Source organism: Microtus pennsylvanicus, chromosome 1, assembly GCF_037038515.1.
Source record: "Microtus pennsylvanicus isolate mMicPen1 chromosome 1, mMicPen1.hap1, whole genome shotgun sequence".
Taxonomy (NCBI): domain Eukaryota; kingdom Metazoa; phylum Chordata; class Mammalia; order Rodentia; family Cricetidae; genus Microtus; species Microtus pennsylvanicus.
Genome location: NC_134579.1, coordinates 59144545 through 59161374, shown reverse-complemented (window position 1 = coordinate 59161374; position 16830 = coordinate 59144545). Strand labels below are relative to the sequence as shown.

General features: G+C 44.7%; 1 protein-coding gene across 1 annotated transcript in view; it reads right to left on the bottom strand.

Annotated features, from left to right (window-relative positions):
* Slc49a4 (solute carrier family 49 member 4) overlaps positions 1-16830 on the bottom strand; it is a 70028-nt gene that overhangs the window by 45022 nt on the left and 8176 nt on the right. Inside the window, exon 2 of the mRNA XM_075965273.1 lies at positions 5478-5571. Coding sequence (XP_075821388.1) covers positions 5478-5571 — 94 coding nt within the window. The remainder of the gene's footprint in view (positions 1-5477; positions 5572-16830) is intronic.

The following is a 16830-nucleotide window of genomic DNA, read 5'->3' as shown; positions in this document are numbered from 1 at the left end:
CCTGAGACCCAGGGTGAGCATGAAAAGTCTTGATTCACCATTTCTTTGTTCTGTACACAGTTTGTGGTAAGCGCGATCTACAGTCCCAACCTTGGCCATTCACTGGCTCGGGAAAATGTTCACTTATTCTTTTGAGGTAAGAGTTGTTTTTTCACTGACATTTAGTAACTACTTCAGTTTTACTTAATTAGTCAGAAAGGTAACACTTGGTGCCCTGCTTTTTTATTTTGTTTTGTCAGCTTGACACAAGCTAGAGCCATTTGGGAAGAGAAACCTCAATTTTAGATAAAATGCCTCCAATCAGATTGGCTACAAACAAGTATGTGGGACCTTTGCTTGATTAATGACTTACGTGGGAGGTCCCAGCCTATAGGGGTTGGTGCCATGCCTGGGCAGATGCCTGGATGCTATATGAAACCAGGCTGAGCAAACCATGGGGAGCAAGTCAGTAAGTGTTCCCCCTTGGCCTCTGCTTCAGCTCCGGCCGCCAGGACCTGCCTTGAGCACCTGCCCTGACTTCCCTCAGTAATGGACTGGAAGTTGTGAAATGAAACAAGCCCTTTCCTCCCCAGGCTGCTTTTGGGCATTTGTCTGTTACAGCAGCAGAAAGCAACCTAAGACATAGACACATGCGGTAGACTAGTCCCAATAGTAGGAAAGATCATAACACAGAAGTAAACGTTTCTTCTCTCCAGACCTGCAGTTCCTCAGCCCCTTCCCCACAGACAACCAACAGCAATGGCTTCTTAGAGGAACAGCCCTTGCCAAAGCTGCCATATCCACCTTTGCCTTTGTTTTCTAAGTAGAAGCATACTACACGTACTTTTCTAAACCAGACTTCTTTGCTCAGAAGCACATTTTTACAGCAGGCCACATCAGCACCTGCAAAACTGTTACCCTTTCCACAGCTGAAACAGTCCCACAGTCAGCTGCATGGTCCTTTGTGGCTGGGAATGGGGTGAGTGCAATCTTCCGCTTTCACAAGCAAAGCTGCACACGTGCACGTGCGCGCACACACACGTACACACACACACACACACACACGGTGGGCATGCCATTAGGCACAGATTTACAGGTGGGCTAATTTTCTATAAATGTACACAGTAAAGACCGTGAACATTTTAAACCAGATACAGTGCCCAAATGCCCTGCAAATGGGACATCCCAAACACCCCAACACCAGGAATGCCAGATAGGGAGCTAATTATTTTTTAACCTCCGCTTATTTAACCATGACAGAATGATGGCTTCTCTCTTTCGGTTTTGTCATTTGCATTTTCATTTCTATTACTGCTTGTCATATCCACTACCAATCTCCTACTGCGCTGCCCTGTCTTTGTTGACTTAAATAATTCCTTTCAACTGAAGAAATTGCCCATTTGTCTCATTTGTTGTACTTCCTACCTTTTAGCGTCTCTTTTGACTTTGTTTCACAGTGTGGCTAATCATGAAGACATTTTGAAGTTTATGTAGTCAAATCCCTTTCTTCGGTGGCTTTTAGTATTTGTGTCTTAGTTGGCAGGCCTTCCCTCAGCTTCTTTAAAACAACTGTTTTCTAAAGTCTTGTTTTTCATGCTTTGGTCTTTGATCCAACAGGAACTTACTAAAGCAGGAAGGCAAGAGTCTAGGTTTCTCCTCACTGCTTTTTAGATAGTTGTGTGGCTTCCAGAAGCCTTTGAGCAAACAACCGTTTTTTTTTTTTTTGTTTTTTTTTTTCTACCACAGCCATTCTAAAGGTAACTGCCAGCTGCAAAGCATTTCACAATGGAGACTATTTCTAGAAAAACCTATGCTTATCAGAGGCACACTCTTCAACTTTCTGACGTGTTAGTCATTTACTCTTTGCACAGACAAGAACGACCCTGAATGGAAAGAAAACAAACACAACACGTGTTATGGGATGACTGGTCCATCCGTGAACAAGGACAGAAATCACTGGCTGCAACTCTACTCTTAAGAAGCCTAGATTGTTCACGGAGCATGCCACAGAGCACCCCACACTATCGTGTAACCCCATTCACTGCTGCAGAACATTTGTATTTTCTTCTGGTTGCTGCTATATTTGGTATCAGAGCTTAGGAGAAATGTTTTGTAATTCACTATTTGAGCCTCCCTTTTTATCTGTGATGCTAACAAGTGGCAAGATATTTTTTCCTAGGTTTTCACCATAACATTCAGATAAAATATATTATATCCTATAGTCTCAGAAATCAAGAGCCAAGAAGTTGGGGTACAGGGCACTATTCTAACAGTTGGAACTCAAAAACTCCATATGAGATAGGCCCAGAAGACAGATTGCCAAATTCTTGTTTCAGTGATGTTTAAATACATATTGTATTATCTGTCATGCACAATGTCACATAAACTGAAAAGTAGCAATCTAGCACATTTATCAGTGCTAAAATATGGGCTCTAATTATAGTATTTTCATTTTGACAGCTGTATCGTGCACTGAGAATACTGCTTAAAAATACTGCATGAACACAAAGTATCGTATTCCTGGGGGAAACTTTTCTCTACAGATGAACACAAAAGTGAGAATTAAATTTATTTATACCATCTTCTTAAGAAAGTTTCGCTATCTCGGAGTTGTTTCTCCTTCCTGTCCATCCAACCTTTATCCACATTTCTTTTTTTTTTTAATGTGCTTTTTGGTGTTTTGCCTGCACGTATATTTGTTTGAGGGTGTTGGGTCAGCTAGAACCAAAGTTACAGACACTTGTGAGCTACCATGTGAATGCTGGCAACTGAACCAGATCATCTGGAAGAACAGCCAGTGCTCTCAACTGCTGAGCCATCTCTCCAGCCCAGCTATTCCCATTTCTGTATGAATTCTATTCTCTTTTGTTCTACTTTTCTGACCAAATGCACACTCAACTTTTTATTTCAGGAATCATAACTGGGAAGGATGGGAGGGGGGATGTAACAGCATAGGGAGCCCGGAGCAGGATAAAAGTTAAAGGCTGCTTGACATCTTCAGAGTGCATTGATGACATCACACTGAAGCTGTATTTTAACACTGTGGATGCTTAAAACCAAAACAAACAGACCAGTAATGTTTACAAAAGTTAAGATCATGTCAAACAAAATGCCAACCCAACTCAAGAAGGGTGGAAGTGACGGCCTTCCACAGGGCACATGGTCTTTGCTGGCTTCCTTTTACAATACAAAACATTTGTATCTTAAAAGAATATATTTTGAAAACCAAAAACTGAACATTTATTTCTGAACTGTAAAGTTTAAATGAAAGGCACCCTGTCACTGAGACCCACCTCCGCTCCTGTGTCCCCACCTCTGCTAGCCGTCAACAGCCATTCATCTACTCCGGGATGCCTCAGACCCGCCCTCGTCCTCGTCCTCGTCCACCTCTGCTAGCCCTCAACAGCCATCCATCTACTCCGGGATGCCTCACACCCGCCCTCGTCCTCGTCCACCTCTGCTAGCCATCAACAGCCATCCTTCTACTCCGGGATGCCTCAGACCCGCCCTCGTCCTCGTCCACCTCTGCTAGCCATCAACAGCCATCCTTCTACTCCGGGATGCCTCAGACCCGCCCTCGTCCTCGTCCACCTCTGCTAGCCGTCAACAGCCATCTTCTACTCCGGGATGCCTCACACCCGCCCTCGTCCACCTCTGTAAGCCGACAACAGCCATCCTTCTACTCCAGGATGCCTCACACCCGCCCTCGTCCTCGTCCTCGTCCACCTCTGCTAGCCCTCAACAGCCATCCATCTACTCCGGGATGCCTCACACCCGCCCTCGTCCTCGTCCACCTCTGCTAGCCATCAACAGCCATCCTTCTACTCCGGGATGCCTCACACCCGTCCCCGTCCTCGTCCTCGTCCACCTCTGTAAGCCGACAACAGCCATCCTTCTACTCCGGGATGCCTCACACCCGCCCTCGTCCTCGTCCTCGTCCACCTCTGCTAGCCCTCAACAGCCATCCATCTACTCCGGGATGCCTCACACCCGCCCTCGTCCTCGTCCACCTCTGCTAGCCATCAACAGCCATCCTTCTACTCCGGGATGCCTCACACCCGTCCCCGTCCTCGTCCTCGTCCACCTCTGCTAGCCGTCAACAGCCATCCTTCTACTCCGGGATGCCTCACACCCGTCCTCGTCCTCGTCCTCGTCCACCTCTGCTAGCCCTCAACAGCCATCTTCTACTCCGGGATGCCTCACACCCGCCCTCGTCCACCTCTGTAAGCCGACAACAGCCATCCTTCTACTCCAGGATGCCTCACACCCGTCCTCGTCCTCGTCCTCGTCCACCTCTGCTAGCCCTCAACAGCCATCCTTCTACTCCGGGATGCCTCACACCCGCCCTCGTCCACCTCTGCTAGCCGTCAACAGCCATCCTTCTACTCCGGGATGCCTCAGACCCACCCTCGTCCTCGCAACTGCTCCCATGCATGGCATCCTTCCCATCTGCACGACTCCTCGCAGTCAGGAGTTACCCCGGGCCTCTCTCCTGCCCACATTTGTCCTTCCAGTAGCAAGCTGACCAAAATATAAACAGAACTTCACGGCTTTGTCAGGTCAGTGCTAGCACAGCACCCGGCCACCATCCCAGCCGGTTTCCTCATTCTGCCTGTGACCTCCAGCTTCCCTACACCAATACAGCAGCCTGAAACCAGGGCACACCACGGCTTAAAACCTCCAGTGGTTTCCTGGCTCAGAAAAAGCCCTGGACCCTTACAGGATCTCACACAATCTTAAAGAATTCAGTCCACAATCGCACAGCACCTACCGCTGCTTGGACCTCAGGCCCTTTTTAGATCTCCCCACACTTCCTCACAAAGCCACTCCCCTGGTTCTAGCCATCTGAGCCTCCCTGCCTGGTGTGATCTTCCCTCCTCTACCATTTCCACCTCTCTGCATGACTAAAACTTCTTTATCCCGCAGGGTGAGTTTATATCTTCTCTATACCATTACCTCTGTTTTTAAAAATAATTTTAAGGATTTATTTGGCTTTGTAAGTATGAATGTTTTGCCTGCATGCAAATATGTGCACCATGTGCATACCGGTTGGATCCCTTTAACTGGAGTTACAGACACTTGTAAGCTGCTGCCATGTGGGTGCTGGGAACTGAACCCGAGCCCTCTGTAAAAGCAACCAGTGCTCTTAACCTTGAGCCATGTCTCTAGCCTCATTGCTTCTATTTTATGTATACATACACACATGTGTGTGTGACCTGTTAAACTTATTTGTGGAATACTATGTTTTCATTTCCTCATGGTTATTACAGTTCCTAGATAACAAGAAGATTCACCTGTTTGTATTTTTTCATTTCCACAACTAGTCCAGCATCTTCCATGTGACAGAAAACTAAGTTATCCATTACACAGAATAATAAGAATAAATGCTTCCACACCTGTGACCCTCTGAGATCACATTACCAGACACTTATAATCAAGCATAAATTATACACTTGTAAAAAAAGACTAAAATTGCAGAAATGTTGTACAGGACTTACCTTCTCCTAAGGGTTAAGTCAGATACAGGTAAGCACCTTAGACCAGTTCCCAAAACAACAAGAAAGGATGTCAGAAGCACGGTCACCCGCAAACCTAGGGAGGAGGAGAACATCCGGGTAAGTCTGTTTCCTTTATATGAGCTCAACATTAACTGAGATTCTTTTTTACATAATCAACCTAATATTACATTCTAACACAATAACTCTAGTTCCAGGGGAATCAATACCCTCTATGAGAAACAGGTTTAATGGCTGGCCTTAGGCCTGCTTCTCTTCTCTCCCCTCCTCCCTGTGAATGAACATTGCTCAAAAGAAGCTGTGTCTGGCTGTGAAAACTCCTGGAAGGAGTTTCCATGTCTGTAGAGACTGATGGACTGACTGGAACTTCAGTGCTGTGGAGAGACTGAAATTTAGCAGGGTCAAATGCCAATCACCTTATCAGGGGCTAGTTGTTAGCCCTCTGGGACAACTATTCCTCATCACCCTCTGCATCTGAACTAATGCCTCGTCATAACAAATAAAAAATCTCTTAGCATCTAGTGACTTAGCAGACCACAGGCTTCTATGAGCGCTACAGCTAAGAATGCCATCAGTCAGCGTCTAGCTCTAGAGAACAGCTCTCCCACCTTGGTGTACCTGCCTCTCAGGTGAGCCTTTTAAACTTGCCTCGATCCATCACTTTCTTTGTTCTGTGAACTATACAAACTTCATGGAACTGCTTTCACGTTAGAACCTGGAATCGAGAGTAACTTAAATCTGTGTCCCAGGCCATGGTCACTTAGAATGGCTCCAGAATAAACTATCTCTTATTCCTTAAGGTCGAGAGCTGCGGTTCCTATGTCAACATGCCCCTCAAGTCTCTGACTTTCCTTTTCCTTCCACTTCCCAAATCAGTCAGTTGAGAGTGGACTGAGAGGGTAAACCTTCCACAGTGAGGAACAGCCAAATGCCCTCTTGTGTCAGAGACAAAAGACACTGTGGTCATCTACGTTATGTGTGTTTGATGCACCTCTGTCCAAATAGAAATTGCATAGCCAGGTTACCTTCCCTTTGTTCTCATGTTTGTGTGACTCTGAGAGCAAGACCAACATTATTCATTTCTAATACCTTTTCTGTAGGCACCAGGCATGCATGCATACATACATATATATGTGTCCAAAACATTCATGCAATAAGACAAATATATATTAAATAACCATATATTAATACTATATATATTAAATATATATTTATAAAATAGACATATTTACTAAATGGATCCATTAAAAATTAAAATCAGAAGCAAGTAAGATGGCCCAGAGGTAAGCTCCTTGCTGTGCAAGCCTGAGAATCTGAGTTCAATCCCTGGAATTTCTAATATAGGAGAGAATGAACTCCAGAAAACTTGTCTAACTTCCCAACCCCCATCCTCTGTTGTAAGGCAGCTTGTACCTCCTTCCAACAAGATTCCATTCTTGGAAGGTGTCCTGTAGCCATGGCAACTAGAGCAAAACAATCCAATGGAAGCCAAGTCTTTGGTCATGGTAATGGAGCTCCAGTACAACCTGAAGTCAAGAAACCTTGCCTGGATTTAAACTACTGCCTCCCCCAGCTCTGGGTGCAAGTGATCGTGGCAGATGCTAAACTATTTAAGATATGTGTGTGTGTGTATGTATATGTATACATATGTATTTATTTATATATAAAACAAGGTGTCTGAGGTTTAACTGTCAACCTGACAGACTGGAGTCACCTGAGGGACTGTCCAGAATAGACTGTGGGACACTGTCTCGATTGTTAACTGATACAGGAGGATCCAGCATGCTGTGGTCCAGCCTTTTCCTGGGCAGATGGCCCTGGGCTGTATAAGGAAACAAGAGCCAAAGAATGAGCCATAAATAACCTGGCTCCAAAGTTTCTGCTTCAAGTTCCTGTCCTGACTTCTCTAACAATGGATGAACTGCTACCCAGAATTGTAAGCCAAATAAACCCTCTCCTCCCTTAAGACGCCTTTGGTCATGGTATTTGTCACAGCACAGAATGGAAGAGAACACTAGGGAACCAGAAACACACGTGGTAACTCAGTAAGACGCTCACTGTGAATGCATAATGGCACACCCGATGGAACTGCAGCTGCTTCTCTCGGAATGCTCTTCTTTTGTTCGCACTGAACTATGAGCCACCTCACACAGGTGACTCACACACGTCATGGTTCAGGTGGCCCCACATTCTTTCAAATGTCTCCCAAATCCAACATATGAAATTATGCCACAGAGAAAACAGAGCTAAACAATTGATGAAATTGTGGCTTTTTTTCCCCGAAAAAAATACTTAATAGAGGGTAGATGGCTAAATGTTTCATTTTCCAATTTCTTCTCTGCTTGAACAAAACTGAAAGTCAACAAAATGATGATTATGCAGAACAAACATCACGGGGAAAATATTTAAGATCCAGATCTGGCACATAAACGCCACACTGAGAATACTTTGTGGTATGAATGGGGCAAACTTTATAACATTCTTACATAATCTGAGTATGATTAATACAACTTGGCAGAAGGAAAGCCTCAGAGAATCGTGCTTCCTGGTAACAAGCAATGCATGCATACTGCTCATTACCGCTTCTACCAACAGAACTCAGCTTGGAAAAGGCAGTACAGCCTGTAGGAAATAGAGTGTAATTAATGAAACACACACACGGCCATAAATACCCTAAAACTGCACGATGGTGCTCGCTTAAAGTTCCTCTGGGCACCCAGTGAGACACCAAACAGTTTTATATTTTATACTGTACCCAAGGCTTATCTTCCTAAGGATTTTGCTTGTAATTACAGAGGCAGCAAAGAAGTGTGTGGGGGGGGGCACTGACTGAGCCATATGCTCCAAATACACAGCTTTCCATTGCTACTGCCCAAGACTTTTCTACGCAGCGTTGCTTCTAATCAAATATATGATGCTATAATAGCTTATATAAGTGTAAAAATGAAGAGGTTGTGAAAAGGTGATTATTAAAGCATTTTTTTGGATGGATACAACATGGTTGTACAAACAGATAAACTACAAGCAGGCTTTTTTGTTTAACTGTTGCCAAGTGTAGATTAATTTCTGCACCACTTAGACTCTCAGCCTTGAATAGAATGCTTTCTGCCTGTCACACACCTCACAAGGCAGGACTCTCTGATTCCACTTAATCAGAGAGATATCAACTCATTGGGGGAAGAGGGATAATAAAGGACTCTGTGAAATACAGTAAAAAAAATACAGAAAATTTACACATGAATGAATCTTAAGGGATTACAGTATGTGAGGGTAAAAACCACACAATGAAGAGGATGGTTAGAATATACTTGCAAAAGCAAACAGCATTGAAATTAAAAATAAAATTCTATTAAATATGACATCTAGATACTTCAGGAGATTGCCTTTCAGCTGATGAGCTATGGGGACTCATGGATTCTCCACAACAGGTACTAAACATCAGGCTATGACACAAGAGAGTCAGGAAGTTTTCGTGAAAGAGATCTTTTCAAATACCTGCAATAGAAAGTAAATTCACGGGTCTGAAAAAAAAATGGCTCAGCTGGGCGGTGGTGGCGCACGCCTTTAATCCCAGCACTCGGGAGGCAGAGGCAGGCAGATCTCTGTGAGTTCAAGGCCAGCCTGGTCTACAAGAGCTAGTTCCAGGACAGGAACCAAAAGCTACAGAGAAACCCTGTCTCGAAAAAAAAAATGGCCCAAGGATTACATTTACAAAGGACCTAGGTTCACAGTACCCACAATGTGGCTCACAACTATCTGTAGCGCCCTCTTCGGGCCTTTGTGGGCACTGTGTATATATGTATTACACAGACATGGATGCAGACAAAATACCCATGCATATAAACAAATAATCTTTTTATAAGTAAACTTAAAGATTTCTATAATTACATTTATAGAAAAATGCAAGTATTTAATAAAAGAGAAACAAAGAACCCAGGTGAAGTTAATTCAAGAATAGAATGAAGGAAAAAAGCTCCTTTGGTGAGAGCATGTTTGTCCAGAGATGGAGGGAAGACATGATGCTGCTGGCTCTCCTCCCATCACACCAGCAAACCATGTACACCATCAGGGTAATGACATATGCCTGCTTATCCTGCTCACAATGGGGACCAAGAGATCCAAAATCCATAGGTCACCCTTATTCCACTATGTGTCTATCTATATATCCTCGAATGCGATGTCTCTAAAATCTAGCTCTGGAAGCCTACCCACTGTGCCTTCTGGAGGCTCAGCACAAGCAATGGGACCCCAGCTTTCTCAAGCACTTCTCCAAAGGGTCTCTCCACCTTGTCTTTCAATAATGACTCCCCACTTACTAAACATGCCCCCTTTTCTGTCTTTTAAGAGTTTTGGCTCTCCAGTATCCAATTCTTTTATTTCCCTCTTGTGTATTTTAAGAGTCTCTGTTATCAGCCAGGCAGTGATGGTGTGCGCCTCTAATCCCAGCATTTGGGAGGCAGGCTGATCTCTGTGAGTTCAAGGCTAAGCTGGTCTCCAGAGCAAGTTCCAGAACAGTCAAAGCTATCCTGTGTGCTTTCTATATTTTTCCTTAACAAAGTCAAACTTTCTCCCAAGTTCTTAAACATATATGGGGTATATTTATAATTTTTTTTCATTCTGGCTGTCATGGGTATATGCCATATACAGGCTTCAGAACCATTTTTTTTCCTGCCTTCTCTTTTAGGCTGTTTGTTTTTTTTTGTGTGTGTTGTTTTTTGTTTTTCTCCAGACTTTGGATGTTTTCTCAGATAAAACACCTCTCATAGATCTAGAAATTTCTTTCTCTGAGGTTTCCTCCTCTTTGGTACTGTACTCTAAGAATTCTTTTTGTTGACCTCTTTTTCTTTTTAAAAATTTTTCATTTTTATTTCTCTCTGTATGTGTATGCATACATACATCAGGCAGAGAACAATTTGCAGGAGTTATCTTCTTTCACTGTGTGGGTTCCAGGGATTAAACTCAGGCTGTCAAGTATGGCAGTAAGTACCCCTACCTGCTGAGCCATCTCACTAGCCTAAGAACCAAAGCAAGACCAGAACCCACCAGTACAACCACAAATTCCGTAGCTCACATCTGGTGTCAAAGGCCTCAGATACCTTCCAGCTTTGCTGCCTGTAAGATCATCTCTCTCGGGTTGTCTCAATTCCCTGTGTGCAGCTCTTCTTGGCAGGTTATAGCTATCCTGTTGTTCTGAGATGGTCTTATGGAGTCCATGTAGGCTAGGAGCCAATGAGGCAGAGCACAATCTTGAACTCCTACTCCCTCCCCACCCCCCTACAGTGGTTGGGATTACAGGCCAACCACTGATTTAGGTGGTCCTGGGGATCAAACCCAGGAGTCTTACATGATAGATGGGTACCCTACCAACTGAGCTACATTACCAACACTGAATTCATAACTGAGGCTTCAACTTAAGAAAAGGATGCCTTCTCCATCTTTGCACTGCTACATGGAGTAAGATGAAGCCATTATAAGGACCACTGATGTGCTCAGTTGTTCAATGTCTGAGATCCATGCTTGATATGGAATGCCCTTCTGTATGCTGGGAAAATGTTTTATTCCCATTGGTTAATAAAGAAGCTGATTTGGCTAATAGCCAGGCAGAATAAAGCCAGGCGGGAAATCCAAGCAAAGATACAGGGAAAAAGGAGGCGGAGTCAGTCAGGGAGTGGCCAGAGCTGCTAGGGAGCAAGATGTGAGGCAAGAAGCGACGAGCCTCATGGTAAAATAAAGACTAATAGAAATGGGTTTACTTAAGTGGTAAGAGATAGTTAATAATAAGCCTGAGCAGCCTGGCGATGGTGGCGCACGCCTTTAATCCCAGCACTCGGGAGGCGGAGGCAGGCGGATCTCTGTGAGTTCGAGACCAGCCTGGTCTACAGAGCTAGTTCCAGGACAGGTTCCAAAGCCACAGAGAAACCCTGTCTCGAAAAACCAAAATAATAATAATAATAATAAGCCTGAGCTAATAGGCCAAATAGTTTGTAAGCAATATTAAGCCTTAGAGTGGTTATTGAAGAACTAATAGGCGGGAGAAAAACGTCCAGTTACATATATTTTCTGTACTTTTTTGGTGTTTTGTTTTACTGAAAACCCAGTTCCTGATTTTTCTATCAGGCTTTATTAGTTACTTTTCTGCTACTTTGATAAAATACCACGACAGAGGGAACTTACAGAAAAAAGGACTGGTTTGGTTCCAGAGAGTTTGAGGACCAAGTGGCAGGAACAGCACGGAAGCTGGCAGCAGGAGCCGGAAGCTGAGAGATCACATCTCTAACAATAAGCATGAAGCAGAAAGCAGACTGGAAGTGGGACAAAGCCTTAGACTCTCAAAGCTCGTCCCTAGTGATGTACTTCCTCTACGAAGGCTTCCCATAACCTCTCCAACAGCACCACAACCAAGAGACCAAGTGTTCAAAAATACCCGGACCTGTGGGGAGCACTCCCGATTCAAGCCTCCACATTTTACTCCCTGGCACTCAGTCTCATGGTGACATCATAATGCAAAACACATTAGTCCAACTTCGAAAGTGTCCATAGTCTTTCATAGTTTTAACACTTTTTAAAAGTCTCTTCCAGGTAATCTCTTAATTGTAACCCCCTGCAAAAATCAAAATGCGTATCACAATCTTCCAATATTTAACAGCACAGAATATAGGTCACTAGACCAAAAGGGACGATTGAGGGCACAGTCAGGGAATACTAGGCCAAAGCAAAACCAGAACCTACCAGTGCAAACACAAGTTCTGTAGCTCACATCTGGTGTCAAAGGGCTCAGATACCTTCCCGCTTTCTGCCTGCAAGATTCATCTCTCTTGGGTTGTCTCAATTCCCTGTGTGCAGCTCTTCTTGGTAGATGTCCCATGGCTCTGGCACCTGACATCTTGGGGTTTCCACTGAAACCAAGACTTGGTCTTCACAGTTTCACTCAGTGGCCTCTCGGGGCCTTCTCGCAGAGACAGAGCCCACCTTGCCATATGCCCTCGACAGCTCTCTTAAGGCCTCGGAGAAATAATCCACAATCTCTTCATTCTTGCATCCTTCATGCCTCTAAAACCATCACCGTGTGAACTGGATGACACTGTCAAGTTGTACTGTCCGCATGGAATGGACCCTCAGCCCCTGAAATCCCATTAGCTGCAGTTTTTATTTGCAGTTCTTTCTAGGAACATTCTTGAGGCCTTTTCCTTTGACAAGGTGGAAGCTTAGCTGGCCAGGGTCTTGACCTGGGAGCACCCTTCTCTTGGTCCAGTGCAGAGCAGGCATCTCCCCAACACATTAATTTCCTCAACAATTCCAGTCTCTCTTCCAGCACGAGCCTTGGCTGTAACATTATGGTTACTAGTGTTTCTTTTCTCCTGACTGTACATTTGTATTTCTTTTTCCCCTACTTGCTCTTTTTCACTGTAGACCTGCCTAAGGCCTATCATAACAACCACACCGCAGATTCAACATTGTAATCTTGAAATTTCCTCCACCAAATAAATTAGTCCACTATGTGTTAATTTAGTCTCAACTAAGTTCTTAGGATACGGACAGAAGACAGCTAGATTCTCTGTCAAATCTTCACAGACATGGACTCTTGCCTAAATGCTTTGTCAAATCTTCACAGACATGGACTCTTGCCTAATTGCTTTGTCAAAAAGTCCTTGCTTTTCTCAGGAACCTCTTGAGCTGGGCCTCTGTAGCCTGCCCATTTCAACCACTGTGCTGGCTAGTTTTTTGTCAGGAGGAGGCAACCTCAACTGAGACAATGCCTTCATAAGATCTAGCTGCAGGCAAGCCTGTAGGGCATTTCTTTCTTTCTTTCTTTCTTTCTTTCTTTCTTTCTTTCTTTCTTTCTTTCTTTCTTTCTTCTTTATGTCTTTCACATCACACCTCCTGATCCCACTCATCTCCCACCCCACCCCAAAATAAAATAAAATAAAAGAGAAAAAGAGGGGAAAAAAGGAAAAAAAAAGAAGTAAGGGAAAATCTCATTTTTATATGCAATCTCTATTTTTATATGCAAGTGTTTATCTAAAGGAATCATTGGTCTGGTTCGAGGCCCCTGGTCTCTGTAGCACCATTGATTTTGGACCCTCACTGGGACTCTTCTTGAACATTCTATTGCTGCCCTGTGTCATGGAGATCCTGCAGTCCTGGATCTAGAGTGCTATGCCTATGTCATGGGACCCCCAAACAAGATCACCACAAAGCCAGTATCTGACACAAACACACTGATGTGGGATTCCCCTTTGTATGCTGTGAATATGTTTTATTACCATTGGTTAATAAAGAAGCTACTTCAGCCTATGGCAGGGCAGAATAGAACCAGGTGAGGGAAAACCAAACAAAGATATAGGGAAAGAGTAGGCCAAGTCAAGGAGACTCATATAACTGCCAAAGGATAAGCCGTTGCCAGAACCTTTCTGGTAAGCCAAAGCCTTGTGGCAATACACAGATTAATAAAAATGGGTTAACTTAGGATGTAAGAGTTAGTTAATAAGAAGTTGTATAGTTTCTGTGTGATTATTCAGGTCTGGCAGCTGGGAAATGATCAAGCAGTCTCTGTTTACAACACATTGAGGCTTATTCAAGCTAGTTTGGACCATAATCTAACATACAGATACAGCGGGTGGAAAAAAACAGCCCAAAGCTCTCAGGGTAAGAGGTTTTTAAAGGGAAAAATTGCAAGCAGGGTGGTACAAGCCTTGGCACTTCAGGATTGGGTAAAAGTATACGACTTTTGCATTCGGTGGTTGGGGTATAGGGGAATTTCAAAACAGTGACTCCCAGCAGACAGGAATTTTAAAACAGTGGTTAATCAGATGCCTACAAGGATGTTTGAAGCAAGCAGATACTGTTTGGATGGACACCCTGGTGGGTCACTCTGACCAGGGCTGGCAGTTTCTTGGGAATATTTATGACTTTGTTGGGCTGCATTTACCCCCCTAGTCAGGTCCTGTCTAAAATGGAGTTCTTTCTCAAAATGGAGTTTGTTCTGCTCCTTCAACAGGACACACATCCCTGCTCCAGTAGATCATAGATGGGGTGTTGGAGAGGGACAACACATTATTCTGGTGAAAGTTTCACCCCAGCCCCTGGCATCCATATTCCCAAAGAGTCTGGAATGTTCTGGTGGAAGTTCCACCCCAAGCCCCCTCCCCCAACTCTCTTCAAACCCTGCCACATCTTAGAAAGCCCACCAAATGACAACCCCTCCTCGAGATGTTCAACACCACACTCCCACAGGGTATTTAAACTGCCCCCCTCTGGAAAACAAATGGTTTCCTAGTCTCTCTTATCCATCCCCCCCCCTTCTTTCTCTGTCTCTGTCTCTCTCTTTCTCTCTCTCTCTGTGTGTATGTGTGTGTGTATGTATGTAAAATCATCTGGTAGCATTTTAACCATTAAACCTGGGCTTTTTCTAATCCAGTTTGATTTAGTCTGATTTGGATTGCTACATTGGCAGAGAGGCTTATTGAGGAGCAGAAACTTTGTACACATAACCCTGGTTCTGAAACTGGGTAGTTGCAGGGTTGGTCAGTGTTGCAAGGGAGGAGGCCACTTGTTGGTTCCCGATGCTCGGCATCTCAGACCCGAAATTAACTGCATAGAAACTGTATCATTTAAATCACTGCTTGGGCCATTAGCTCTAGCTTCTTATTGGCTAACTCTTACATATTAATTTAACCCACTATTATTAATCTGTGTATGGCCATATGGCTGTGGCTTACCTGCTAAAGTTCTGGCATCTGTCTCCAGTGGAGCTACAAGCATCTCTCTGACTCTGCCTCCTTTCTCCCAGCATTCAGTTTAGTTTCCCCCACCTATCTAAGGACCTATGCCCTGTTAGAGGTCCAAAGCAGTCCTTTATTAACCGATGGTATTCACAGTATACAGAGGGGAATCCCACACCAGGTCAGCCAGCCACAGCTCCCCTGTCTTCACCAGGGTGTGCTCTCCAACAATGCCCTGGCTAGTTAACCCCCCCCCCCCCAGTGATAAACAAGGGGCGGGGCTAGTTCTCTGGCTCTCACATCCTCTAATCAGGTTTCCTGTACCTATACTTTCAGGGCCAGTTCTATTGTGTTGCCCAGGTGAGTGAGGTGGAGGGGCCACTCTCCCTAGTGCTGCCGCTGATGGAGGGCAGGAACAGCTCTCCCACTCTAATGACCTCAGGGCCAGCTCTCCCGCCTGCTTCAGGCATTGATGAGAAGGACACCTCTGCTCTGTGGTGGTGGTGGTGCTGAGACAAAGGTGAACCTACTCAAGGTCAGAGACTTTGAGCTTGATTTTTGCTTTTTCAAAGTTGTTGACAATAGGTGTGGCTACAAAACCAGATATCCTGACTTAAGGTGTGGTTACCTGGTGTTTTGGACAGTAAGATGACCCGTAGAAGAGGATCTGTTCCACCCTGACCAAAGGTCAGAGTATTCAAGCGCACACCGGTGCTCCTTCTTTTAAAATTGGTTTGACATAGGGAGTGGCTGCCTACAGGATACTTGGTTTAGGGTGTGCTTACTGCACATTCCTGCCCAAACATCAAATACTTTACTCAGGAAATAATAGTTTGATATCTTAAGTACTGAAGCAAGTAACTGTTCTGGTTATCCTTTGTGTCATGTTAAAGCAGTCTTTTACCCTCCCCCCTTTTGTACTGGGGTATAAAAGTGTGTGAAAAATGCGGGCAAATTCAGCATCGCCATTTACTGAGTTGCCCCCCCCCCCCAGTACTATCCTGTCTCTGTATTTCTTTCCTATCTCTCTTTCTCCTACCTAACGTTTCTAAATCCTCAAGCACCTACCCTGCAACACAGGAACCCATTGTGGCAGAAGTCATCCCAAAAGGGTGGCTCATGACAGATATGGTGCTTAAAACACCACCCGTGTCATCACAAGACAGATGAGTCGTGGGGCAGCTCTCCCATGCTTACAATATGGGGGCTGGGCTCACCCACACCTCTGTCTACAAGATCAGCTCTACTATGCTGCCCAGGTGAGGTGCAGGGCCTGCCTGCTCTCCCAAGTGTTGCTGTTGGTGGGGGCATAGGAGCAGTTCTCCCATCTGACAAAGGTGTTGTGTGTGTGTGGGGGGGGCATCTCATCTCTCTATCACCGTAGGGCATCTTTTACATTAGTGATTAATGTAAGGGGGACCAGCCCATTGTGGATGGGACCACTTCCGGGCTGGTCATCTTGGGTTCTATTAGAAAGCAGGTTGAGCAAGCCATGATTAGCAAGTCAGTAAGCAGCACTCCTCCATGACCTCTGCATCAGCTCCTGCCTCCAGGTTCCTGCCCTGCTTGAGTTCCTGCCTTGGCTTCCCCCAGTGTAAGCCAAATAAGCCTTT